Source organism: Mirounga angustirostris, unplaced genomic scaffold, assembly GCF_029215605.1.
Source record: "Mirounga angustirostris isolate CCGP_5_RB_7025 unplaced genomic scaffold, mMirAng1.0.hap1 SCAF_15, whole genome shotgun sequence".
NCBI classification, from domain to species: Eukaryota; Metazoa; Chordata; class Mammalia; order Carnivora; family Phocidae; genus Mirounga; species Mirounga angustirostris.
Window position 1 is genome coordinate 81,236,663 of NW_026991723.1, and position 27,544 is coordinate 81,264,206.

The window sequence follows — 27,544 nt, forward strand, 5'->3', positions numbered from 1 at the left end:
ACAGTCATAAGACTCAGACACCCACAGGCGCCGCGGATCGTCAGGGTCTGATCCTAGCTCATCTGACAACGTTTGCAGAGCACCTACTCCGTGCCGGGCACAGCACTCGGCCTCACTCCACAGCGTTTAATTGGCTGGTCCCGGAGCGCCGGGCATGAGCAGGCGCGGGGAAGCATTTCCTGAGATGCCGCAAGAGCCCCGCATGCAGTCGCAGCAGCGGCAGCCCCTTCCGGAGCCGTGTCTACGGCAGCCCCGGCTCTGAGCACCTCGTGTGCTCTGTCTCACTTTGTCCAGGGCACTGTTTTTATGAGCTGGGCACCATTATTAATCTCCACTTTGCAGAGGATGGACGTGAGGCTCCGAGGGAGTTATGTAACTTGCAGAGGTGACACCGCTAGCAAGTTATGGAGCCCGGATTCGGGTTCGAGGCCAGGTTTGCTGGATCCCAGAGCCTGTGGCTTTGGTTATACTGCCAGTCAAACTAAGGCAGCCCCAGGAAGGGGGCCCACGTAGCTCAGGCATTTGTCAGGCAGTGGAAGAAATGCAGGATGTATCAGGCATTAAACGATGCCACTCGTGGATTTCCCTCCGCAAGCAAGATGTGTGTGCGCGCCTGCTTGAATGGGTGGAGAAGCGGGGGTGGGAAAGACTCTTCAATCCATGTTTTCTTGCTTTGCAATCATGTTTCCATTGATTACTGGGAGGGACTCCAGATGTCTGTTGTGTGTTAGATGGACGAGATGTCCAGGTGCTGGGCTCCAATGTTCCCTTTGCCAGCGAAATGTTTGCCTCTCATAGATGACGCAGTAATACTACCTTTTATTGCCTAATCTTGATGCTGTCCTCGTCTCTAGCACAGAGAAGTGAAATTTCCACTCTGGGAAGAGTTGAGTGCAAAGTCTCAATGATAAGAAGGCGCTCATGAGTGCAATTTACATGAAATGACTGCATCTTCACTGACAAATTTGTTCCTTCATTTGATTCTAGGCAACACCAGGGCTACCAGACCTCAGTCTGGCTGAGAAGACCCACATTTAGATTTCTGTTCTGCTAGAAATTCTGGAATTGCTAATTGAAATCTTTATGTATGTATGTATGTATGTATGTATGTATGTATGTATGTATTTATTTTAGTGCCGATTACACTGGCCGGCCTGGGGGAGTGAGATTGCATTTTACTAAATTCCATCAAGCTCCTAAGTAGTTGTTGACATTCTAACAGAGAGGAAGCAGCAAGACTATCTAGGGACTGATGAGCACAGGATCCAGATGAGGGTTCTGTGGGTGGAAAGAGGCGGGGAATGGGCTGGTGTTGGGGGAGAGCCACGTGCTGGATGTGGGTTATTGTCAAGTCCTAGCTTTTGTTTTGGGTGGTGAGTCGTGGATGCTTATTACATTATTAAAAATTACTAATTTAAAAAGCTGACTAAATAAAAGCAGGTTATGCATGGACCAGGATGGAAGGCTCTCATGAACCAAGGATTATGGTTAATCCAATTCTATGCACTTGAGTTCTGGACAAAAAACAAAAAAAAACATCGAAAACAAGACTGTTTAAAAGGATGGTCTGAGGGGTGCCTGGGTGGCTCAGTCGTTAAGCGTCTGCCTTCGGCTCAGGTCATGATCTCAGGGTCCTGAGATCGAGCCCCACATTGGATTCTCTGCTCAGCGGAGAGCCCCGCTTCGGGCTCTCTGCTTCTCCCTCTCCCACTCCCCCTGCTTGTGTTCCCTCTCTCGCTGTGTCTCTCTCTGTCAAATAAATAAAATCTTAAATAAATAAATAAAAGGATGATCTGAGATTTAGATTTCATGATGTGCATTCTTTTTTTTTAATACTAGCTTTGATTTTTTTTTCTCACTAATCTTTCAAACACCATTTTTCTTCTTCCATTTCAATAGTAGGGTCTCCCCATGCAGGTTACATAAAGGGTTCATTAAGGTCTCAGATATCAGGAATCGGGTTAACCCCTTTGGTGGGTGCCGAAGTCTCACGAGGGCAGAAGGGAGGTCTGGACTTGCTTCCAGAAAGGAGACCTTGCCCAAGCAGTTGGACACAGCTGGTGCTGGGTGTGGGGTGATGCTCTTAGCCAAACGGGCTGATGTTTTCTGCTGGATGTTACGGAGAGGGGAGGGAGACTGTTGGTGAGACCAGCTCTACAATAAGTCACGGCTCTCACACTCAGAACACCCTATTTTGGGGATGCAGGACATTTTTTTATTGCTATTTGTCTGCTCATCAAACATTCACTGGGCACTGAGCATGATGCTGTTGCATGCTCTGGGCCCCGTGCTAGCCTTCAGGGGTACAGAACTCGTAGAGAGTACCTTTTCTGGGTTGCACGCCATGCTACGGGCTTTGTATATGTTCTTTTTCTTATCCTCACAGCACCCCCACTTTGTTGCTTCCCTGACTGGGGCTCTGGCCGTACCCTAGGACAACGGTCAACTGCGTGTCCTTTTCATTTGTGTGGCGGGAGACACTGGGTGTAATGAAAAGGCAAAGGGCTCTGAATGCAGGCTGCTTTTGGTCCAAGTCCCAGGGTCCCCACTGACCTGCTTGGGACACCTGTTTAAATCCACCCCTTGAAGCCTCAGGCTTCTCATCCGTCAAATAGGAGAGAAACTCTTATCTCACGGGGCTGTGTGGGGTAATTCATAACAAGCATTTTGTATTTCCGTCACATAGTAAATGTTCAGTAAATGGTCTCTATTACTTTTATCCTCAAGAGTGGGATCTGTAAATAATTTATATTCCCAGCAGCCCAATACCTGCTAACATGTTCATTACCTGTTTGGTGAATGAGTGAATGAGTGCCCTTTGAGAACGAGAGCCCAGTTATACCGCTCTTCTGACTACTTTCTTGTCAGCCCCCTGGCAGCTCCAGGACAGGTAAAGCTGCCCCCTCTGACCTGGCTTCCACATCTCTGGCCAGGACTTAGTTGTAGCGGAGGACAGGAGAATCCTTTGGCTCAGCACCATGGAGGGAAGGAAGGAGGACTCTGGTCTTTCTGCTGACACTTGCCCAAAGGCAGAACCACCACTCAACAACAAATGTCTTCTTGTGCTATTCCGGAGCTTCCTGAATGCTCCTAAGAATGCGGCTGACTTCAGAAGCTCCTTCTCCTCAAGAATCGGGGTGTCAGACCAGCCTTCTCCAGAAGCAAGGACTGGGCCCCAGCTTTGCCAGCAGCCAGACAGCAGTGACCCCTGAGACCGTGGGCACAGACAGGCTTCTCATTCCTGGCTGTAATGCCCAGCCCCCACTATCTGTACCCCCCCCACCCCCAAGTCTGTGATTTCCTTTCAGGAGCCATGGAAACAGCAGTTAAAGCTCTGAGGATGATGTCAGGGGAGATAGGAGCTCACGCCGGCAACTAACCTCCCACTCCAGTTCCATCTTCCCAGAGGCCCTGCGCTCTATGAGTTGACCTTTCACCCCCCGTCCCCTCCCCAGTCACTCAAATGAACACCACTGCTTGGGGGGGCCCTGGATGGGGGACAGCATCCTGGGCCAGGAGGCAGGAGGCTTGACTTCAAATGGGGGCTCTGCTACTCACTGGCTATGGGATTTTAGACAAGTCACTTGTTCTTGGAACCTCAGGATGCTCATCTGTAAAATGGGATACAATTACCCACCTTGAAGGTCTGGTGTGGGAACTGCAAGGAGATAATGCACATGGGAGGGAATCTCGAAATCACAGTCACTGCTAAGGATTGGTTACCGAGGCATGGCAACAGGCCTGGGAGATCCCAGCCCCGGATTCGCCTGTCAGTAGGTGCTAAAAATAAGTATTATTCTCATCTCTTTAGCTTGGTCAGCAGAACGGAGAGATCCTGGCAGACCCCAGAAAACCTCACCCGAGCCTTGCTGTGGACAGCCCCTGTGGATTCTGCTTACAGAGAGCAATTTAAGAGGCAAACAAAACATGAAAAGCTATTCAGAATGAACAATGGGCCAGATGGTAATGCTAGTTTGAAGCAATAAAACATGATAAATAGCTTCCTGCTGCTACTCCTGATCAATTTCAATATTTAATAATTCCACTGCCACCCCCACCCCCTCTTCTGGCCCCCTCCACGGGATCCTGCGGTGACTCCCTGCGTTCAACTCACAGAACAAACACTTCTTCACTTTCTGAAGGCGTCAGCGAAAAGCGCCCCGCTCAACTGTCATGTGAGCGCTCTCCGTCCTCGGGATGATCGTTAATCTGCCTGATTCTGAAGACGCTCCATCTCAAGCCTCTCCTAGTTGCCAGGGAAGGCTGTGAGGGCTCTCCACCCACCGAGACGCGGTGGAACTCACCTTGTTGATTCAGTGCCTACTGGTATTCCCTGAGTTTTGCTCTGAATTCAAGAAAGGAGAGCAGTAGGGAGCTCGGTGGTCATCCTACTCCGGGATCAACTGGTAGGATCAAGCAGCCCAGAAGGGAAACGGTGGGGCTGGGCCGTGCCCACCGTCTATGCTGTTGAGCCTCAGCCTCCTCTCTGCAATGGAGGCGATTCTACCTCCTTCCAGAATTCCAGCCAGGGCTGTGCACATGAAGCACCCGGCAGAGTGCTTACGCGTAGGACTCGCCCAACCACTGGCAGCCGATAGCATCATTATTAAAGGGTGATGATCTCTGCGGTCAAAAGCTGTAGCCCATGGGTGTGGGGCAGGATGTGGCAGGGAGCAACCCACGCTCACACAGAACCACCCCTGGGATTCTCCCCAAGCAGCAGCCACTAATAAGATGAGCCGCTTTGTACCGTCAGCAAGGGCTCCACATTCCTATCCACGGACACTGAGACCGCCGGGCGCCCCTGGCAAGCAGGGACTGTTGGCCCCATTTACAGAAGAGGAAGTGGAGACAGGAGGCAGAATGGTTTTCCAAGCTTACACGGGGAGAAAACGGCACAGTCAATTGTAATCTGGCTCTCCCAAAATCTGATTTCTTGTCCTTTCCACCAAACCACAGGAGAAAGCTCTCCCTGAGGCGCCCCCTCCGCCCGGCGTCCCTTTTGCATGGAGGCAGCCCAGGGGAGGGAAGCCTGGGTGCCCGGTCACCCGAGCTACACCCTACCATCTGTGAAATGCAAATGCTGATACCTAGTGCATTGGTTCATGGGGACATTTAATGAAGGACTATGCAGGGAAGCACGGTGTAATTTTACGATGAGCTATACAAATGTCAGGTATGGTTATTATGCCTTTTTGGAAAAACACACTGTGTGAGGAAGATCAGAAACACGGTCACCCCAAGGTGGATCCTTCTAACGGAATCCTTCACCCTCCCTTGATCTAGAGGATCAAGAGCAAACTCTTTTATGTGGATTCAAGGCCTCGATGGCTCTTGCAACCCCATCTCTGCCCCTTCTCCCTTCCCTTCCAGCCCCTCCAAGCTTCTTGGGGTTATCTGAGCCTTCCACATGTGTCCGTGTCTCGGCCAGATCACACCTGCCAGAGGGGTCCGTGCTGCCCTGTTCACTGGCTGACCCCACTCACCCTTCTCCAAGAAGTCTTCCTTGGGTCTCCCTCGACAGGAGCTCCTCCGCTGGGCTCCCAATAACCCCTCGGCACCCCTCCCCAAGCCAGCGCTGGGCTCTCCTCTGCCTCCCTGCTCTACAGCGAGTGAGAGCCAAGTGCTACTCGTTCCCATCTGTCCAGGGCCTGGCCCAGCACACAGTAGTACATGTGTGCTGAGGGATGAACACATGAATGGCCTTAAGCAGAAACAAGAGATTCTAATGGTGGAACTCGAATTTGAGTGGGCACCGCCTTGGTATCGGAATTCAGGATAGTGCTCCTGGATTCAAATTCAGCTCAATCCTTCCAGCAATGTCTAGAGCTGACAGGATAACTTCCTCTTTCCCCAACCTTGACCCTGAACAAGAAGGAACCAAAAGGGTACCGCCCATCCATCTGGACTCCCACTAGACGTGGTGGAGGCCAGGAATCAGGTACCTACCCGAGTCCCGCTGGTCCAGGGTCATGGAGTTCCACCTCCTTGTGATGTCAATATAGAGGATGTCCACAGCCGCCATGGACAAGCTGCTGCTGCTGAGCTTGCAGTTCCTGCCAAAGACGGGAGGGGACATGTTACTGCTAGATGGAGCACGCCCTCTTCCGGTTTGCCTCCATGTCTTTGCCAGGGCTGGGTCCCCTGCCTGGAAGGCCCTCCCTTCCCACAGCTGGAACTAGTGGTGGGCATACGGCAGGGGGGGTGGGAGAGAAGCCTGAAAATGTAAGTTAAGGTTAGATCATGGTGGGTTTCTGTCATTTGGTCAATTCTAAAGGGCTGGAAAGAGCAAGGACTTGAGCATGGCACGTCTTGCGTTGAATCTGGTGCTGCCACTTCGAAGCTGATGGCCCTGGTGAATCCATGTCTCCTTCCTGAGTCTCAGTCTCCTCCCTTATAAAGCAGTCACTGTGTTTTGGCCTGTTCTAACACCTACCAATGGAGGTCTCTGCCTGCTCCGAGGGGGAAATGAAAATCCCATGTTTCAAAAATACACCCTATGCATGTCTTCACCTCCACATCCATTAGTCTCTAGGAGGAGAAAGAAAAGCCGGACCTGGGTGCTCTGCTCTCTTCCCAGTGTCCATTGGCCGACAGTGGCACACTCATGGGACCCAATGATGGGTCCCAACGGACCCAACTGATGTCACTGATTGAGACAGAAGATATTGCTGCTATCCAGAAGTGATTCCCCGCTGGAATGCTCACCAGATGAGTCCCTACAGACAGGGGCTTGAGGCTTCTGCACTTCCATCTAAATCTGTCCCCCGAGATTTCACATGGGACCCGAACAGCCACAGCGAGCCCGAGACTTCCAGCGCACTGGCCCACACCCCTTTGCATGGGCTGAGGCACATCGCTGCGGGACCCCGCCACGCTCATTCCTGACTTTGGGGAGTCATCTGGAAGTGGCAGGGGCGGGGACAGGCTGGCCTCAGAGTTTCAGAGGTTCCCCTAGTTTATTTCCTCTGGTGCAGAGAGGCCAAGATGACCAGGTTTTCAGTCCCACATCAGCTCCCGGTTTGAGCATAGAGGCATGTTTGCAATCCTCCTCCTCCTCCCCTCTTGGTTTTGTTTCGTTTTGTTTCTTGTTTTTTGTGTTTTTTGGGTCTGGAGATGTGGGGAGGCAGTCTGGCACACTGAAAAGAACGTGATTTGGGCATCAGACAGACCAGGATTGAAATGCTGGCTCTGCTGCTTTTTCTAGCTGTGCGGCTGTGAGCATTTACTCAAACCTTCAGCGCCTTTATTTGCTGATACCTAAAAAGAAGAGAAGAATATCCGCCCACGTGGCGGGGGTGAAGATGAGATGAGGCAGCGCATGCCAAGGACCCAGCATGGTGCCTGGCACCCAGGTGGCCCACAATTGTTGGTTCTCCTCCCGATCTCTCACCCCTTTCCCATTTCCTCTTCCAGAGCTAGAAAGCGGGAACTTCAGAGGCTGCTTGGGGCTGATCTTTCAGCAAGTGGCCCTGTCCATTCTGGAGAAATGGTGCCCGCCAGTCAGACTGTCTGGGTATGAGAGCCCGGGCTCTCTGTCCAGACTAAAGGTAGCCCTTGGCTTGTCCAGATGCACCACCTTCCTGAACAGGGTCATGCTGGGAAGCGAGTCCCAACACAGACTTGATTTGCCCCGGGAATCCTGAAGCTAGACCTCTGGGCCCGCTGTCTGTTTGGCTGAACTACATTCAATGCTGCTTTTAACTCTCCGAACGTGCCCTCATCCACTGCCCCAGCTAATGATAAAGTGGTTCTTTGATTTCCCATTTGTCATCAGCCCTTGTGTGAATAGCTCCCTTAGGAACCCGGCAGAGAGGGGTTGATCGGCACGCAGGATTCGGGCACCCCGAAACCCCTCTCCAAACCCATGCACACCCCTGCCGGTGGTGGTTGGGAGTGTGCCCGGCATGGTGCCCAGACGAGACTGGTGTTCTTTACGTGCCAGCGCACCTGCTCGCTCCCTCCCTCCCTCTTCCTTCCTGTCTTCCCCACTAGTATTTCTCAGGCCATCAATTCACATCCTGCTCCCTCCTGGGCTCCTGCTCCATATGTCAATCACAAGTCACCGGTGGCAGACTTCAAACACATCAGCGCACAGTTATTGAGCCCCGGTAACAACATGTCAATGGACGGAGAGCTTTTCATGTTGCATGTCACCCAGGTGGCTATCTCTATTGGGTTCCACCGCAGACAATGCTCCAGCTTCTCCCAAGGTGTGCCGACAGCCTGCACTGCTCATTTTCAAAGCTTCATTAGGAAGGGCCACCGCGTTCCCCTAATTATCATATCGGTGTGCTCTGGACTACCTGCTCCCCCACAGGACAGGAGCTCTGCCCGGCTTGCTCTGTGGGGTGATGGAGTATAAAAAGGGAAACCAAACTGACCACTGGTATATAGTTTTTTTTTTTTCCTGACAGGTAGAAAATAGAAGTGTCAAACCTTTAGCAGGAGCCGTAATTTACCAAAGAGAATTCTCCGTTTATCCCTGTTCCAAGGTAACTCATCCTCCCTAGTGATGCCTGCAAACACAGTTGGTTGCTACATCTGGTGCCCGGACAGGGGAAGGGGGGATCCATGCTGGCTGCAGGAGACAGGAAACGCTTTAAAAGAATTTTGATTCTGTAGGCATTTCTTGGGCACCCATCCATAGGCCAGGCCCTTTCCTGTCCGTTGGCTCTCTGGATCTTTATAACCACCCTGTGATGGAAGTATTCTTAATCCCATTTCAATGACAGGTAAGCTGAGACTCAAGAGAAGGAACTTGACTTGCCCAAGATCACGCAGCGGGGATTCACATCCGGTCCTCCCTTGGAGATTTGGGGAAAAGTTGGGAGATGACCCAGCCCAGGGCCGTAGGAAGAACACAGGACCATAGGAAGAACCCAGGACTCAAGTCATAGTCTCAGGTGGGGCCCAGTAAGGCCAGAGCCTCTAGAGAGACCTGTTGGGAAGCTTTGGGATATAGGGCTGGGGGAAGTCAACCAGGGTCACTTGGGGAGAGTCTCCTAGGTTTGTCCCTATAGTGACCAGACATTCTCAATTGACCCAAACAGGGAGGGCCTCCTTGTTTGGAGGGTCAAGACTTTAGAATGAATTTTTCATCTATCCATCCACTCAATACAGAATGTATTTTGTGTTCACTATGCGTAGATGGTACTCTGAGCCCAGTGAGTGACGCAGGGCTGAATCCGTCTTGGATGCCACTCTCAGAGGGTGGAAGTGATCTCAGAGTCTGGGATAAAAATGTGAATTCTTGGTAGCTCTTAATCATTTGAACCATTTCCCCTTATGCCCTGGGATGAAATTCCTCAAATGAACTAAGGAGTGGAGGGATAAATTCTTCAGTGGAGGAGAAGTCCAAGAAATATGGTAACAAGAGAAGCCAGGACAATTCTTAAGAAAGGATAGGCTGGAAAGGTGTATGGGAAAAAAGAGCTCTGAGTCAAATGCACATGAATTTGAATCTTGACTTTGCTATGTGATCTTGAACAAGTCACTGAGGTTCTTTCCTTATTTGTACAATGAGGATAAGGCTACTCACCATTCAAAGCCATTTTAAGGACTAGTTCAGTGCCTGGTACATACAGGGAAGTAGCAAATGACAGCTCCCAGCCTTCCTCCATGATGTAGAACCACTTCGAAGAAATGTTTTTTGTTCTTTGTTTTTTTCCCAGAATCAAAGGAATTTGGGCACATATGATGGGAGATAATCACAAGTCATTCAAGGTTATTAGGAGCCCAAGTATAGAAAGATCTGAAATTATCATCCCCATTTTCTCTCAACAACTACTGACATCTCATGGGGAGTTTAGAAACCAACTTCTCCACTCCATAAAATCCTATTTATAGAATTTCTTTTGTGTTCATCCTTCTCTGTGAAAGAAAAGAAGCTTATTTTTCCTGGAGAGTTTTCTATAAGGTGAAAGCTAACAAATGATCAATATTTGTTAATAAAAAAAAAAAAAAACCAACACTAAATCGGAGGAGAAAACGACAACTCTGGTTTATAACATATATATTTTTAAAAGCTATTGATATCCCAGGCATAGGCTCTCACACTATTGCTGGAAAGAGATCATCACAGAACAGGGGGATTTTCAAAGTCACGAGGAGTTAATGACAGAGGGGGAGAGAAGGCCCTTTACACTTCTCTTCCAGAACATTCTAACACACCATGTTGCCTCTCAGAGCATAAAACCCCCCACAGCTACCCATTATGAAACATATTAATATCTCCCTATGAGAAAAGGGAGTGGAAGGGGAAAAAAAGGAAAAAAGAGAAAAACCATTCTCTAATTTAAAAGGAGAGCAGGATCAGAAACCACAAAGGGCCCGAGCAGGGCTCTCCAAGCGGACTGGCCTCGCGTGAAGCAGGAAGCAAATGCTCCAGGTGCGGAGAAGCTGCCTCCATTTCCTCGAAATGAACCCGGTTTTGGCAAACGCTTTAATCTGCAGGCTGTGGAAATGGAAAATGCAGCACGTGCAAACTGATGTCTGATTCTGATGGAGGATACATTTGCAGAACGTGTTCTTAGTGAATTACATAGAATGCCCCCCAGATTAGTAATCCAATGGAAGGGAACTAGCAAAAATGCATTTCCCTCAAAGAAAGCTGTCAAATTGAAGAATCAGATAATTTCTATTTCTCAGAGAAAGAGAAGTCTCCACGCCCCAGGAATTATTATGACATAAAAATAGAGAGAGAGAGAGAGAGAGAGAGAGAGAGAGAGAGAGAAAAGGCGCTTAATTCATGGTAATATGTGCTACTATTATGTGCCTCCTGAGGAAACGACATGAAAAGCTGGTTCGATGAGTTAAGTCTAGACAAGGGAACGACAGTTCATTATTTCTCATTTCTTGGTAGAAAAGAAAAATAGAATGTGGCCAGACTATCATTAGCATAATTCACTCCTAAAACTGCTGATCTATGCAGAACATTATGAGAGATGGTCACTGAAAATAAATTCGGTCAGATGTTTATTTTGTTCCCTCCAGTTCTCTTTGAGGAACTCGGAGAGAAAGAGTGGGTCGTCCAGGTGAAAGCCAAGTTCAGCTTCTGCCGTTTGTGTGGGAGATCTGAGAGGAGTGTATATCTAGCCAGCAAATATGTCTCTTGCGCAGTGCTCCAGAGAAGGGCACTTGGCTCGATTTAACATATGGCATAAATATTATTAATTCATAATGAAGCAAAATTTAAACCGAAATGGGAAGGAGAGAGAGAATGGTTGTTAGCAAGAGAAAATGCTTGCTGTTAAATTTAGCTGGCAAGACTGAACATACTTCGATAAATCTAAGCTCAGAGAATATCATCTTTCACGATTAAGTTGCTGTTGGGAATCTCTCGGTATATTTCAAAAGGAAAAATCTATTAACGGTTGTGCAACATTTTCTCCACTTCTTCCCACATCCTTAATTAGGCAGGACGTTGGCTGGGTGGGTGTGGAGGGAAGGGAGAGGGGCTCATTGTCCGAGTCCTCCTCCGGCTGCCTACTCCCCACCTGAAGACATTGTTTTCCTTCCTCGCGGTCGCCATGGTCACCATCACTCCCACAGACAGTGCTGGTGGCAGATTGGGAATAATGGTACAGGACCTAAGGGTCTTGAACCTCCCAAAAATCAATTTTACAGCAAATGCCCTTAATTATAGAGAAAAAAAAGGATGGAAAGAATCATAAAGCCTATCACATACGGACAGACTTGTAGTGATGTTTTTGACATCATCCAGTTCCAGTCTGAGAGTGTTTTAGGAATCCCCTTTGCTAGGACCATTCTCAATTCTGTTTCTTCTAAAATCAGGTATGAACATAGCAGTCCTCTTAGTATGTCCCTCGCCTCTCACACCAACGCTCACACATCGGTGGTCTCTATGGGTAGTCACACTTTGACTGAACCCACATGGTGTTTAAAAATTATTTTCTGAACCGCCAACATCAATAGACATATATTGGGATTTTACATAAAAATCAGCATTTCTAGCTTCTCTTGAAAAATCAAAAGCTCTGGTGATACTCCCCCAGCACAGCCTTTCCTTTAGCCAGGGCATGTGTTCTCATGCCCGCCGTACCCTGGGCCCCCTTCCTTCCAGATTCCACCTGCTGGCTTCTGCTTCCAGCCTACCTCTGGAGGCAACTGAGATTGTGATTCTTATGGTGTGTTATTTTTTTCAAATCTTCACCTACCCCCGTCTCTTATGTTTCAGTAGAATTTTATTAGGAGTTAGAGGGAAGCATCTGACATCTCCCTTCTTCCTTCTTCCTGCCTGGAACTCGACCATGATGGCTGGATTCTGAGCAGCTATCTTGTGACTGTAAGGCAATCCCGAAGCTTGAAAAGCCCATGCTTAGGATGGATGAACAGGAAGACAGAAAGAAAGTGGGCTGTGATCACATTGTGGAGTCATTAATGAGCCCTAGGACCCCCATGCCAAACTTCCTATTATATGAGGGAAAATTAATCTCACTATTTTAAACCACTTACAGATGTGTATCTATTACTACGAGTCAGATGCAATTCCCAGACAAGTCAGAAGGTATCGGGTAGTGTTCTCAGGGAAATAACAACATGTGTCTGTTGACTTTCTTGAGAATTCCCATTGCTTAATGGAAATAATAGTCACAAGACCCCCCACTTAACAAACAGCTCCTGTCAAGTAGGCTCTGGGCCGGGTGCTTTAGGATGTATTACAACCCAACCTCGTAATAACCCTGATCAGCAGGAGAGATTATTCCCATGTTACAGACAAGGGAACCGAGACTTGGAGAAGGGGAGGGCTTTGCCCAAAGCCACACAGTTATTAAGTGACACGCCTGGCTCTGAAGCCAGACCCAAAGCCTGTGCTCTTTCCACTGGGCTTCCTTCCCTGCCCCCCCCCCCCCCCGCCCCGGCAAACGCTGAGCCCTTCTCCAAAGCACCATGCAAGTCCTAACTCGGGTTCCCTGAAACAGCAAGGATTCCTGCCGATTCTTCTGTGTACCATCCCATCAGGAACATCAGAGAGCCAGAGTTAGAAGTCATACAGCTCATTTGGAGAAAAGCGTATGACAAAATGTTTCCGATTCAAGGCTTCGAATCATTTGCTTTAGTGAATAAAACTATGAAGGATGTGACTTTAGGTGCAAAGGTCGAAATATTAAAACCAATGATGAGCGAAACAGCAGTGACATCGAATGCTGGCAGATAGTTGCTGCGAGGTGGGGGACCCCACTCCTGGCGTGTAGGTGGCTTCCTCCCCATTTTCTAGGATATCTGAGACTAAGAGATGGTCCCTAACTTGCCCAGGAGTTACACACCTAGTAAGTAGTGCCTCAGATACTTATTCCTGTGTCACCCCAAAGTGCCCCGGGGAGTAGAGGCAAGTGAACGAACGGTCATGGGTTATAGTGCAGGCTATGGTGAGAACACGCTTGCTTTATCTCATGTCTCATGTTCAAAATTCATGCCAATTTTGTATTGTACTTGATGATATAATCATGTTATTTTTATATTAGGACAAATACATTAAATTATTTATCAACTGAATTATTTAACTTTTCTCTCCTGAAATGGACACTTGGGACAGATGTGCCTTGTTTCTTTGTCACATACCACTGGGAGAACCTCACCCCAGCTTGAGAGACGCAAGGTCTGTCTGAGTCCAAGGGACGGCAATTTCTATATGGTTTAAGGACCTCGTTCAAGGCAGCACCGCATTGTGTTTAATGCCGTCCCGTCTGTCACATCCTGTTTGCCACTCAGCAAACAGGAGTGGACGGTGCCAGCCACCAGAGCAATCCGGCCCCAGTCGGGGCGCTGACCCAGCAGCACAGACAGGCTCTCCCAGGAGCAGTCGGGGCGTGGGGGGGACCAGCCAGATGTGGGGCCGCACTGCACCCTGCCCGAATCCCAGGCCAGAGGGGCTGGTCTCACTGACCTTATGAAAGTCCGGAAGCCTGTTGGCCCCAGCTTCATTGTCCCCTTGATTCCCAGGAACCGGATAAACAAATTTGCCATTCTGTCCACCAGACGTAGGTAGTTGAACTGCTTGGCGTACTTGGGGAACACCTGCTTGAGGCAGATGGACGGCAGGTGGGCTTCGGGATTGCGGTTGCTGTCGGAGGCGTTGGCCGGCTCGCTGTCGGAAGGATCTTCCTTCACAGCTAGTGGCTGCTTGAGCTGCTGAGACCTGAGGAGCACAAGCAATTAGGGACACAACCAACCTCTGGAGCGGGCTTGACGATAGGCAGAGCACCTTCCCTCACCTATTCTCCTTTCCCTCCATTCACAGCAACCTCAGGAGCTGTGAGCGCTCTCACCATTTCTATCGTGCAGACCAGAAACTTGACCTCAGAGAAGCCAGCTCCCCAAGCTCACACAGCTAGTGTGTGGCAAGGCCAGGACTCGAACCCAGGACAGAGCCAGGACCGGAAGCTTACACTTGCTCTGTTCTCCCACCCTGGATCCCCAATCTGGACATCTTCCTTTACCGCGCTCGTGAGTCAAGAGAATATTCTATTACGGAGCAGCCTAGGTTTGATTTCAAACTCCTACTTGTGGGTAGTAATTGAATAATTAAGAAATATAAAAATCTCATTGAGGGCTGGCAAGAAACCAGAAGCACAGTTCAATGAACAATTTGCAAAGATACATCAGTTATCCAATTCTAGGAATAGGAACAATTACGTTTTCGGGCTTAACTGTTTTCTTATTTGGAACATATGCAAAAAATATGATTATAGTGTTGTAATTCCTGAGTCTGGATATTTTATCCTGAAATTATTCTGATACTCAAGAAAATTCCACAGCTGGTAACTCTCCCATATCCACCTTTGGCCTGGAATAGTCTTCTCACCTCCAGACCCACGTATCCAACTACCACCTGTTGCATCTTCAGGTTGGCCCCCAGCCACCCCAGACCGAAATGCCCATTTCCCTCCCCCCAAATCTATATTCCTCATCTCCTTGGATGTCACCCCCACCTGCCAACTACCTAAGCAGGAAATGTCAGGATAAATGCCAGTCCTCCTCTCCGTCTGCCCCTGCCACTAGTCCTAACTCCTCAGTATTTCTTGAAACCAGATCTGCTCTCCCCCACTGGGCCTCGTTGCCTCTTTCCTAGGCTCTATCAATAGCCTCCAGCTTTTCCCATCCATAGACCCATAGACACTGTCACTGAGGCACCTCTTCTTTTTTTTTTTCTTATTTTTAAAAATCTTTTTTTAGAGAGAGAGAGCGAGTGCAAGTGGTGGGGGTAGAGGGAGAGGGAGAGAGAGAATCCCAAGCAGGCTCCACGCTTAGTGCTCAGCACGGAGCCTGATGCAGGGCTCGATCCCACGACCCTGATATTACAACCTGAGCTGAAGTCAAGAGTTGGATGCCCAACTGACTGAGCCACCCAGGCGCCCCTTGAGGCACCTCCTCTAAAGCAAACCTGGCGTGGCTGCCCCTTAGTACAACTCTTCACTGATTCCCAAGTGCCTAGTGAGGTTCATACTCTTCACTCTGGCACTCAAGGCCCCTCTTGATTTCTTCTCCAACCTCCTCATTTCCTATCACTGCCCTAGACACATTATACCCTCAGAGGCCTTGGGCACTCCCTGCCACCCCACCCTGCTGCCCATTGGTCTGGTCTGGACCAGAGACTTGGTGCCCACTGGACACCCAGCTCTCTTCCACAGCTGGTGCCTCTCTCTGCCCTTGCAGCTCATCTCACTTTCCCCTCTGCTGTGCCGCCCACAGCTGGTCTAGGAACTGGTGTGACCATTTCCATCCATAACCTGCGTCCATTCCTGAGACAGAACCCTGAGCACATTGTACTTGGTCAGTAAATACTGCCCAACCGGCTAACTCCAGGAAAATTAGAACCATGTCACCTGGTATTGAGCTCAATACCAAGGCCAGTTTCTACTTTTTTCTTATTAAATGGCCTCATCCCCTGCGCTCCCACTTCCAAGCACGCCATCAGTCACCAAGTTGGGCCATCTTGGTATCTTTGTACCCTCTTTCCTTGGCCTTTGAGGCCTTCCCCTGGCCCTGGCTGCCTGGCACATTTCTGTTCCACTTCCAGAGCCAGCTCAGATGTCTCCTTGATCATGCTGATGACTCTGTTCCAGGTCCCACTCCTGTTCCTCCCTGCTTCCTCTGCTCAAGCGGCACTGCGTTTGTCTAGACGCCAATCCCTCCCTCACACCTCATTCAACTCTAACTCATTCAACTCAAACTCATTCAACTCCAAATCTCATTCAACTCGATTTCAACCTGGATCGTTTAGGTGCTTGGGAAATGTTTCATTGAACTTGTTGAATTGGGAGTTTGCTTTTAATGGCAAGGCAGGCCTCAAATAAAACATCAAGGTTATAATATTTTGTACATCATAAGGTCTTCTAAATGGGGAAGAGGTTTGATAGAGAAACAGCAAGCTTGACAGCCCTGCCCTAATAGTCTTCTCTTCATTCTGGATTAAGGAGTCAGCCTGTAAGGAAGAGAACCTCCTTGTGTGAGCCAAGTCCTGTGAATTCTGTTCACAGTTCCTTCGAGGTGGGTCATGGCATGGGTCTCAAAGCAAGGACAGGCAGAGGAGAGAACCAGAGCAGCACAAAGGAAACCCTCCCCCACTTTTTACGATTTATTTATTTATTTATTTGAGAGAGAGAGAGTCAGGGGAGGGGCAGAGGGAGAGGGAGAGAGAGAGAGACTCCCAAGCAGATTCCCCGCTGAGCGCAGAGCCTGACTACGTGGAGCTCAATCTCACAACCCTGAGATCATGACCTGAGCAGAAATCGAAGTCAGACGCTCAACTGACTGAGCCATCCAGGCGCCCCAGGAAAACCCTTCGTAAAGTTCAGCCGTGTGTGGATGGTTCTGGGGAAACAAAGCCTCGCCCACCAAGGAGAGGCCTGATTCCTGGGGAGAAACACCTTTCCCGGGGCGGGGGGGGTGCCGTCTCCCTCCAGCTAAGCCGGTTGTATCATCGTCTCCTTGAATTCAAGAACAGTAAATAAAAGTCAGGTGGTTACTTTTCAGACAAAATGAAATGTCTTCGCATGAAGGTTATAGGAAGACAGTTAAGAAAAGAGTAGCAGTATTACTGGAGATTAGCTCTTAAATTACTGGGTAAGTGGCAATCACTGACTTTATAAGCACTCATTAAGTTTTTGTTAGAGGGAAGATTTGGAAATGTACAGTTTGAAGGCGCTCAGTGCCAATGAAGAGAGCTCAGAACTCTTCCCAATCAGTCGTCCCATCTTCATGGTCTCATCCGCTCTTCACACAGCCCTGTGAAGTGACTTATTTTTATGCCCCTGTTCCAGATGAAGAAACCGAGAGTCCCTGCGGTTTGCCACAGCTGAACCAGAATTATAAATCCGTCCTTCCAGCGTGTCCATTGCCAATCCATCGCTTGAAAGCATGGCATGATTCACAGGGTGGGGGTCACACAATCCAAAGTACTGTTATTTACGTTGTGTTTTTGTTTGTTTGTTTGTTTTTAAAAGATTTTATTTATTTGACAGAGAGAGAGAGAGAGCGTGTGAGAGAGGGAACACGAGCAGGGGGAGTGGGAGAGGGAGAAGCAGGCTTCCTGCTGAGCAGGGAGCTGGATGTGGGACTCGATCCCAGGACCCTGGGATCACGACCTGAGCCGAAGGCAGATGCTTAACGTGTGAGCCACTCAGGCGCCCCTTACGTTGTGTTTTAAATAGTGTTTTTAGATTATAATAGTCACCCATGCTCTTTGTAGACATTTTGAGAAATGTATAAAAGAATCTAAATCATTTGTAATCCACAGCTCAGGGATAAAACCACTGTGTTTTGGTTTCTTATCTATATTTGTAAAGTTAGGATCACATTACACGAAGCGTAAATTCTTCTTTTTATGCTTTACATGACATCCCAAGTGTCTTCCCATGGCATTAAATATGTTTTCAGGAGCAGAATTTCTCATGGATGTGTGATATTCGGTATTAAGCCCGAACCATAATTTAATCAGCTACCCCCCTCAGTTGAGTGTCTCTGTGGCCTGTCTTTGACTAAATGGGGTGTGGTGGTCGGTCTTAGGCGATGTGCTCTCTCCCAGAAACATAACCTGTCACAGCAGGTGGAAGCCTTGGAGGTCATTCTGTCCAATGATGTCATCTATTTCTTCGTATGTGGTCTAATGTATACAACATAAAATTCACCATTTTAACCACTTTAAAGTATACATTTCAGTGGCATTTAGTACATTCACGGTGTTGTGTACCCATCACCTCTATCTAGTTCCAGAACATTTCTATGACAATGCCATTTCAGAGGAGAAACTTTAATTCCAGGCAGATAAGGCCACTAACACCAGTGGGTCATTTAATTAGCAGATGGGCCAGGGTGGTGGTGGCCTCCGCTCGGGTCGCCCGGGTGATGGGGGCCCCACCACCTTCAGGGGGCCTCTCGGGCTGGGGAAGTTTTCCTAATGACGTGCATGTCAGAGGATATCTCCCACCAGTGTCCTCAGCCTGCACCCCGCCCTACGCCCAGAGCCACGCAGAATGAGTGTTTTTTCTCTTGAACGTGAGCCCTTCACATTTCCTTCAAGGGTTGCTGTGTTTACTGGCTGACTGCCATTTCCCTTCCGTCCTGAATCCCAATTAATAAGCTCAAGATGAAAAGGGCCTTCAAAGCCACAGATACCATTTTCAGGAACTCAAAACCACAAATTTAGCGGGGAGTGTTTTACTCAACCGGAAGAAGGCAGTAAAGATGTAGCTGATTTAGAAGATGAAATAAAACAATGAGGGTGCCTGGGTGGCTCAGATGGTTAACGTCTGCCTTTGGCTCAGGTCATGATCCCAGGGTCCTGGGATCGAGTCCCGCATCGGGCTCCCTGCTCAGTGGGGAGCCTGCTTCTCCCTCTCCCTCTGCCACTGCCTCTGCTTGTGCTCTTCTGTCTGTCTCTCTGTCAAATAAATAAATAAATAAAATCTTTAAAAATAAATAAATAAATAAAACAATGAAAAATGGTATCTTTGCTTGAGCTAATTCCAATGATCACATCAAGATCCAAGTTATCGCAAATACTGTAAAATCTTGTTTTTATTTAATAGCATTTAATGGAAACGTCGGGTTTATGAAATAAAAGTGGCTGGTAAAGAAAACATAAATCAAACTTACTATCCTTTGGGGTAATTTTTTTATTATTATTGAATTTGGTATATCCTTGATTCATTAAAATTCTGGAATGTTTTCTCTATTATCGTTTTTCAAATAAAATGGAATTCTTTGTTATTAAAACTCTTGTGAAAAACCACCTATCTCTCTTTTGCCTGGAAAGCTTGCTATTTATCGGGGACCTACTATGTCAAGCACTGGGCCAAGCAACTTACTGATATTATCTCAGTGTTTCTCATAACAATTCTATGAGGTAGGTAGAAACTCATGCCATTTTATAGATTAGAAACCCAAGATCCAGAGAACCCGAACACTTGCCCAACATCATAAGTCAGTAGTGGAATCAGAATTAATACTTAGGACTACACGTTCCATACTTAGGCTCACTATATAGTTCTTGTGCTAATAAGTCAAACCAAAAACTTTTTTCCTTAGGCATACACTATATATATCCCCAGAAATTAACAAAACAGGAAGGTCGATAAAGGGATTCCAGTTTCAGGGAAAGTACGTGAATTCACTGAGAGAAATAATTTCCATTTTTAGTTAAGCATGGCTTCAGTAATTTATATGTTCATGAACTATTTCCCAAGCACTTCCTTGTCCCACAGGCCTCGGATACATGGGTGAGGTGGACACAGTTCTTAGCACCCAGAACTATGTGACCAGGTAGCGGAAGACAAGACCCATCTGTAAACAGTGAGTGAGTCAGGTGAAAATGCCCAGGTGAGCATCCAGAGAAGGACCTAGAGCATATGGAATGAGGTCGGTTTGCTGGGTCCTGGTAGTATGCATGAGGGGAATGGGTGGGAATACGACCAGGAAGCTGCTGTGGATGTCTAGGTCTTATAGGATCTTGGATGTAAGACTGCTTGGATTTGGTAGTGTGGGAAATCAGAAGTGGTGGATCTGGGGGAGAGGAAGGGCAAAATCAGAAGTATGGTGAAGGTGAATGAGCCTGCCAGCATTAATCAAGGCAGGGGAGTGGATGATGTTAGGAGCTCCTAGAATATTCTAGGTCAATGGTTCTGAAAGCAAATGCCCTGGACCAGCAGCATCAGCAACACCTGAGAACTTGTTGGGAATACAAATTCTTGGCCCCAACCCAGGCCCATGGACTCAGACACTGAGTGGGCTGGGCGCTCTGTTTAGCAAGCCCCATGGGTGATTCTGATGTGGGCTGCAGTCTAAGAATCACTAGTCTGGGTGAAAGAAGGTGGATTTGGCAACTGCTGGACCATGGGGGACAGAAAGCGATAGAACACCCTGGATCATGTTCCCGGGCAATCCGGGCAATCCGGGCCTTGGCAGGAGAGCCTGGTGGGCAGTGGTGCTGCCCTGGCAAAAGGAGGTAGGCAGGGTCCCTTCCCCACCACGTGGCTGAGGCCCATCCCCGCAGTCACTTGGGATTTCAAATGCACATTGTCATCCCTGAAGAAACTGCTAACCATGTACCACAGAAGTGCCTTAAATTAGCCCAGCAGCTAATTTAAAGAGTTGGAGGATGAAGTCACTAAAAATAAACGAAACTACCATGTAGCCCAGCTCTGTCACTTGATGAATCTTGGCCATCATACAGCCCCATTTGCTTGATGGTGACGCTATGCTATTAGAAGGGAAGACGAGAGACAATAGAATGGGTGAAGCACGTGTCTCCAAAATTATGAGGATAAGGACTCAGTGAGGGAACTTTGTCTGATGCTCCAGTCCCTGTGAGACCCATGCTGGGTCTATTCCTCCCCGCCCCCTCCATGCAATGCTCCTCTGAGCGCTCCTCTGGCCACTCCCCCCCATCACTTCCTTCCGCAGTGCGGTGTGACAGCGACAGCCACAAACACCGTGGTGATATTGGTGGCATTTACTATGTGCCAGGAACCGCAGCTGGAAAAAATTTAAACTTGATGAAATCCTGCCAAGTAGGTGTTATTGTTATTCCCATTTTACAGATGAGGAAACTGAGGTACGAAGACACAGACTAATCCTGGATAGAAGCCCAGGATAGAAACCCAGCAGGCAAGTGCCAGAGTCCTTGCTTCTAACCAGTGCACGATGCTTCTTCCATGCCCGAGGAGTTAGCTGGCACTGAGCCCCCGAGAGTCAGGCGGGATACCTGTAACATCTCATTCGAGTCTGGCAATGGTCCTATGACTTACAAACTATAAGTGATGAGAAAAATTAACTTCAGAGAGGTTAATCTAAATTCCCAAGGCCACCCAGCTATTACATGGCTAAGGGTGACGATTTGACCCTGGATCTACTTGAGTTCAAAGGCCAGGTGCTTTCCACTCCATCATGCTACAACTCATTGTAGTTAGGCACCTTCTCTAAATGCACTTTTACCTCCAGCAGTGGAGAGAAGTCTCTTACTTATGGGATGGGGTGAGGCTTATGAGGAAGAGTGGCTGGGAAGACAGCCAGCCTAAGCCTAGCACAAAACTGTTGCATTGCTTAGGATCAAAAACACAGCCTGCCTATAAAGCATCCAGATGAATCTGCTTGGGGGGCGGGGGGCTTATAGCTGACCTCAAGGTAATGACCTGGGAGCAACCAGCACTTACCTGGATGGGGTTGCTCCCTTTTGACTGCCAAAGCACTCAATCCCTATTTCACCAATACAGGCTCCCACGAATCACAAATGCACCATGTTTGTCACGGGTACGAATTAACAAGGGCCCAGTGCCAACAGCAGCAGACTGGGTCTCAGTCCCTGCTGGGGACGAGCTCCCGGAGCCACCAGGCCGGGGGTCCTGCAGGACCATCTTCCTGCCAAGGCGATGAGTTAACCAAATGACACACGTGAGGACTTACTCTGGTGCCCCCATCCCACAGACCCAGAACTCATGCTATTTCAGAGCTGGAAGGGCCTTCAAGGGTCACGGGGCTCAGCCCTCTCATTTTCCGGATGAAGGAACTGACAGCTCATTTTACAAAGGCCTCGCAATATGCTTCTTTTCGAACAGGGCCCTCTCTGCTCTGCCCCTCCGCACAGAGCCAGCGTCTTGCCAGTGTCCTTGCTCTCTTTGTCTTGGGCAGTTAGAGTAAATGAAGCGCACCGTCACGTGGGCCAGGGAGGGGGGGCTGCCCGGCAGCTTCTCCCCATGGGGCACCAGCCTGGTGGTCCCCTGGAATCCCAGCTCTGCACCCTCGAGCAGGGTGACCTCAGGCGAGTCATACAGCCTCAAAGCTTCAGTTTCCTCTTACAAAAAATGGGGAAAATAATGGCACCTAACCCATAGGGCTGATGCAATTACAGAGAAAGTGGATGCATCGTGCTTGGCACAGCACCTCAATACCTGTTAGCTGCTGTGATTCTAATCACCAACATCTTTATCTCCCGTATGCCATCATCTCGAGAGGCTCGCTGTCTAGTCACCAGGCTCGAGGGGAGAGATGAGCGTACCCCTCTGGGAACTCCAGAGACTATGGGATTTCCGTAAACACTTTCTGACATTCCGCTCTCCCCGCAACTCACGTCACTAGACACTGGACCGTCCTCCTGCTCTTCTGTCTGGGGAATCTCTCTGCAAGCTGCCCGGGGTCACACTGCACCTGCCTCTTGTCCCCACCCTAAAGAAATCCCCCAGATGAGTCTCCTCTTCTCAGACCTCATTGGATAACCGCCCCTAATCTGACACCCTGGTTCTCTACTGAGGATTGCTGATGTCACAAAATAATGCCAAACAATGTCACCAAATAGTTGCTGCTCCCCACATAAAGAAAAAGTTAAACCGTGGAGTGAGCAGGGGCACTGGGGGTCCTCTCACCTCATTTTTCTTTTGAAATATACAGGGAAGTCAAGGCAGACCCTTGCTTGCGGGGAGGCATCAAGCAAGAGGTGGTGGCAAGGGCAGACCCAGTTCTCCTGACTTCCCGTTCAGAGCCTTTAAAAAAAAAGAAGAAGAAGAAAAAAACCAAAAACAAAAACACGGCCACGAAAGCCGAAATGTCAGAGTGGCCAAAATTCTGATTCTGCATGAAAAGCTTCAGACTCTCGAGGCCACTGTGGCGGGCAGGGAGGGGCAGGGAGGGGCAGGGAGAACAGGGAGGAGACTTGTTTTTGCCCGAAGGGCTGAGGAGTCCCCGCTTTAACCCCACCAGGTGGTTGACTGCTGTCTTTCTCTGGAAGACTGGGCCAGTGCTCAGCTTTTCACGGGCCCGGAGACGGGTTCTTCCTTACGCGCCTTGCCCGCACCCGCTGCCGAGGCGCCCCGCACAGGGCCCACCTCGTGAGCAGAGCACTCGGGCCTGCTTTGCCAGCCTCGCCTTCCACCCTCCACGTTCCTCCCTCTCTTTGTAAATGTGCTTTCCCAAATTATCCATGGGAAAAACACTCATCCTTCAAATCTTGGACTTCGTTCTTAGCGCCTTTTCCAAAAAGCTTTCCACGGCCTTTGGAGCTAGAATGAGCCATTCCTTTCTCTAAAACCTCCTGGACTTTGTACATGGTCCTCATCATCCTCATCCCGAGAGGTACTGAGAACTGCATCTGTCTCGGGCCCAAAGCTGAGCCCGTGGTCCGCATTACTCTTCCTCACGGATGTGATCACCGTCGTACGGAAATGGTTGTTGGTGCTGCCGTCTCTCTGACGCCTGGTTCTTTCCCTAGACTGCGAGTCCCGGGAGGGCAGGTGCTGTTCTCACTCCGGAACTAGTCTAACACAGGGCCTGGCACACAGTGGGTGCTCGGAATACCTGACAGGGAATACAGACGGGCATTGTTTCATAGAGTTCTCACAACAATCGAGTCAATTAGGTGCGATCATTCACTCGAGTTCACATCCGAGGATACTGAAGCTTTGAGAGGTTAAGTCAGCTGCTGGGGTGAGGAGACTGGGACTGGAGCCCCACAGCCGGCCGGGGGACGCTGCCAGACCCCTCCACTTCCGGTTGCCAAGATGCACCCTCCTTTCTCTTTGTCCCTCCCAGTGATGGGAAGATCCTGTCTGTCTTCGGGGAGAACAAAGATTTCCCAGTGGCAATGGCAAGGCACTGTCTATGTGACAATTGTAATCAGGGGTTGTATTAGCCTCTGCTTTACCACCTCCAAAATTAGCAGAAAAGGCCAACTTGAGCTTTCATTGTCTAGTTGTGCTAATGAAGGGATGCTTTTAATTACATACTCAGCGCCTCTCTGCAACACAAAGCGTTTTAGTGTTTAAACACAGTTCTGCACCAAAGTATAGGCCTGTGTGAACACAGACAAGAAGTGGGGGAAACTATGTGGAGAAGTTATCCTTTACTTAGACTGTAATTCTTTTTGGCATTCAATTTCATCCAAACGCACTTCATTTTTTGCGGTAATCCTAATTCTCTTTTGTATACCGTATGCCTGGTAAACCCTAACCCAGGGATTCAGTAGGCATATCCCAGGCCAAATTTCCTTCCCCCTCAAATTTTGGATGAAATCTGCTCACTTTGTGAATTTCACCTGTCCCTGATTTGCCCTTGAGGATCCTCCCCGCCGAGGGGTACCATACAGCCAGCTGGTCAACCTGTAGTGAGGGTGTTGAACACAGAACTATCTTCACTCAGTGTCCCAGGGCCTCAAGGCATTTGCATCCCACTTTCTGGGGCGGTTTTCTTGTGCATCATTCTATATGGGATTTTCGCTAATGTGAGTGAGGCCTTATGAGGCTAATCCCACGGACCTTTCTCAGGCAAGGATGCCAAGACTTTGCATTCGTATTTGGTCAGGAGGTAAGGGGGATAACTCTTACCGAGCCCCGCCGCTGGGCCAGGAACTCTCTCGTACATTAATTACTGTGGTTAAGCCACACGAGACCTGAGATGGAGATAGTAACATATACTCCCAAACCTGGATGCCTGTGTTGGAATCCTGGCCCTGTCGCTCACTAGCTTGGGGACTTTGGAAAAGTCTCTTAACTAGCTCATGCCTTGCTGTCTTTGTCTGTACGATGGGGATAATAGTTCTACCTATTGGTAGAATTGGTAGAACTATTTCCAGCACCAATGGAAAACTTAAATGGGTTCATACATACACGTAGAGCATTGAGAACCATACTTGGCATGCAGTAAGCTCTCAATAAGTGTTAGCTGTTGTTTATCCAACAAAGCTAAGCTCAGGTTAAATGAAACCCTCAAGGTCACATGCCTCCGAAATGGTATCATCTGGTCATCTGGTTCTGACCCTCAAGACCTTGTTCTTTCTAGGCTTCCGTGGAGCTTTGGCAATGCCAAGGGGGTTCTCAGCTTGCACTCTGCTAGGACACTGCGATCTGAGCCCTGCCTAGCGGGGCGTGGCCTAGAGAAGGTCACTAGGTGTGCTTGATGACGTCAGTGTGAGCACAATTCTACTGCTTTTCTTCTTCCATTGCCTCAAATGTGATGCTCTTCCTGGGGTTACATGGCCGTCCTTATCGCCGCCGTCCTTATCGCCACCGACCTTCTTGGTCTTTCTCCAGTTCAGCTTCTTCATAGCGTCCAATGACACTTAACCGCTCTTTCCGGAACTCTCATTTCCTGGCTTCTGCGCCCATGCGTTCTCCAAGTGTTTTTCCATTCTCTGTTTTTTTCCCTCCTAGCGGTAGTTCATCCTCTAAGCCTCTGTCCGTGACCTGCTTCCTGCCCACCCAGTCTCCCTGGGCCATCTCCTTTACACGTGGAGATGACTCTGACATGCCCTCCTGCCCAGCAGCTTCTGTAGCCCCCTGCGCCTGGATGCCTGTGCCCTGCTCCCCCAGCACCAACAGCCAGGCTCCAATCTTACACACCCTGCAAATGCCACCACTTCAAATGCCAGTCTGCCCACAAGCCTCCCCTCACCACTCCCACCAGAAACACTCTTCTGGATTTCCCACAGCACCTCATTTGCACCTCTCTTGTGGAATCTATCATTTTCTAAACTTATATTATGGCCGTTTAAGTCTGTGGCTTCTCTCCCCCATAGACTGCGAGTTTGCTGAAAATAGAATCCATTTTTGTTCTCCTCATAGTACTCTACATCTAATAGGTAATGCAAAAAAAGGCACGCTGACAGATGACTGGGTAAGAAAAGTATTCTGTAAGACAAATAATGAGAGGAATTTAGTGTGATTTTGCCTGTAGGGCAGAGGGTCCTCTGGGTGTCATTTTCAGCTTCAGGTTCTAGAAAGCCATTTTTTTTTTTTTTTAGGGTAATAGGGCAACCATAATAATTTATGGCAATAAGAATAAGCCATCCTGCTCCACTCCTTCCTAACTGTATGGGCCTTGGGGAAGTTGTGTTATCACTCAGCCCCTCTGTTCCTCTTCTGTAAGATGGAGCTGGACAGCAGAATCCCCCTCCCAGAAGTGTGGAGGGATTCGGTAGGATGACATTAAACAAGAGGCTAGCATCCTGGCTTCAGCATACGTAAGTGGGAACAAAATGTCAAAAATCAGTGACTTCTGGTCAGCTGAAGCCCAACCAGGAAGATTTAACGGTCTCCTCCAGCCCATAGCACTCTTTCCCTCCAAGAGCTTTGGTCCTAACAGAATTCATTTTTTTTTTAATTCAGCTAATAAATTAGGCATATGCATATTTGCAACGAGGTCCAGAGAGAAAGCCTCACTTTTTTCTCTATGCCATTTGAATTCCCCTACCATAGAGTTATTGTCAAAATCCATTAAAATATTAATTTCTCTTGTCACTGCACAATTCCCCAAGCAGACATCCAGACAGTGTGCAGTGGTGTTTCTCACAGAAGTACTAAATGTTTAGTTATCATGGTACATTTTTGAGATGATGCCTCCCTGTTGGCTCTGGAGAGACTGTGGAAGTTCAAGTACAAGGTTAAGGCAGGGTGGCAGACTGGCAACAGTTGTGGGGATTGCACATCAAGCAGGCCTAGGGCTGAGCTCCAGCACTGCCACTTACCTGCTGAGTGGCCTTGGGGAAGGCACTTAACCTCTCTGAGCATCAGTTTCTTCATTTGCAAAATGGTGACAATGATACCAAACACACGGGGGTTTGGTGAGAACTATATGGAATACGAAACATAGAGAACCTCGTAGAGTGCTCCACATATCGTTGGTCCTTAGAAATCCCAGAGATTTGGAGATGTGCAGACGGGGGTGTGGAGGCCGTCACACTCGCTCGCCACCCCTTCCCGAGGGACAGCCGTGAGGAGTGCACTTTTTGTGACACCACAGCCCGAACCACAGCATACCGACACTTTCTGCTTCTGCAATGGCCTCTCCAAACGCCCGTTCAAATAAATTAATATCCTCACTTGACCGACTCACCTGGCGGGGGTAAAAGGTTTCCGTGCCAACGGGAATGTGGGGGGCACCCCGCGCCCCAAGAAAGAAAACAAGAGGAAGCCAATCATTTGGTTTCCCTACTAACAAGGCCGAGCGGAGCTGAAGTCAGAGCCAGCCTCTTCCTTGGTTGTCACGGCAACGACACTGACCTAGCCCGTCCTGCGAATATATGTGAGATGGCAAGGGG

General features: G+C 48.8%; 1 protein-coding gene across 11 annotated transcripts in view; it reads right to left on the reverse strand.

Moving 5' to 3' along the window:
* The window catches only part of TTLL11 (tubulin tyrosine ligase like 11), a 228,728-nt gene that overhangs the window by 25,510 nt on the left and 175,674 nt on the right, over positions 1–27,544 (reverse strand). For 8 of the 11 annotated variants that reach the window (XM_064579516.1, XM_045883072.3, XM_054509405.2 and 5 more), the window contains 2 exons: positions 13,910–14,161; positions 5,950–6,056 (listed from right to left, as the gene is read on the reverse strand). In XM_064579516.1, coding sequence (XP_064435586.1) covers positions 5,950–6,056; positions 13,910–14,161 — 359 coding nt within the window. Of the gene's footprint in view, positions 1–1,761; positions 2,110–5,949; positions 6,057–9,518; positions 9,658–13,909; positions 14,162–27,544 lie in introns of those variants that run through there. The other 3 variants (XM_064579518.1, XM_064579519.1, XR_010407731.1) reach the window with 3 other exon arrangements.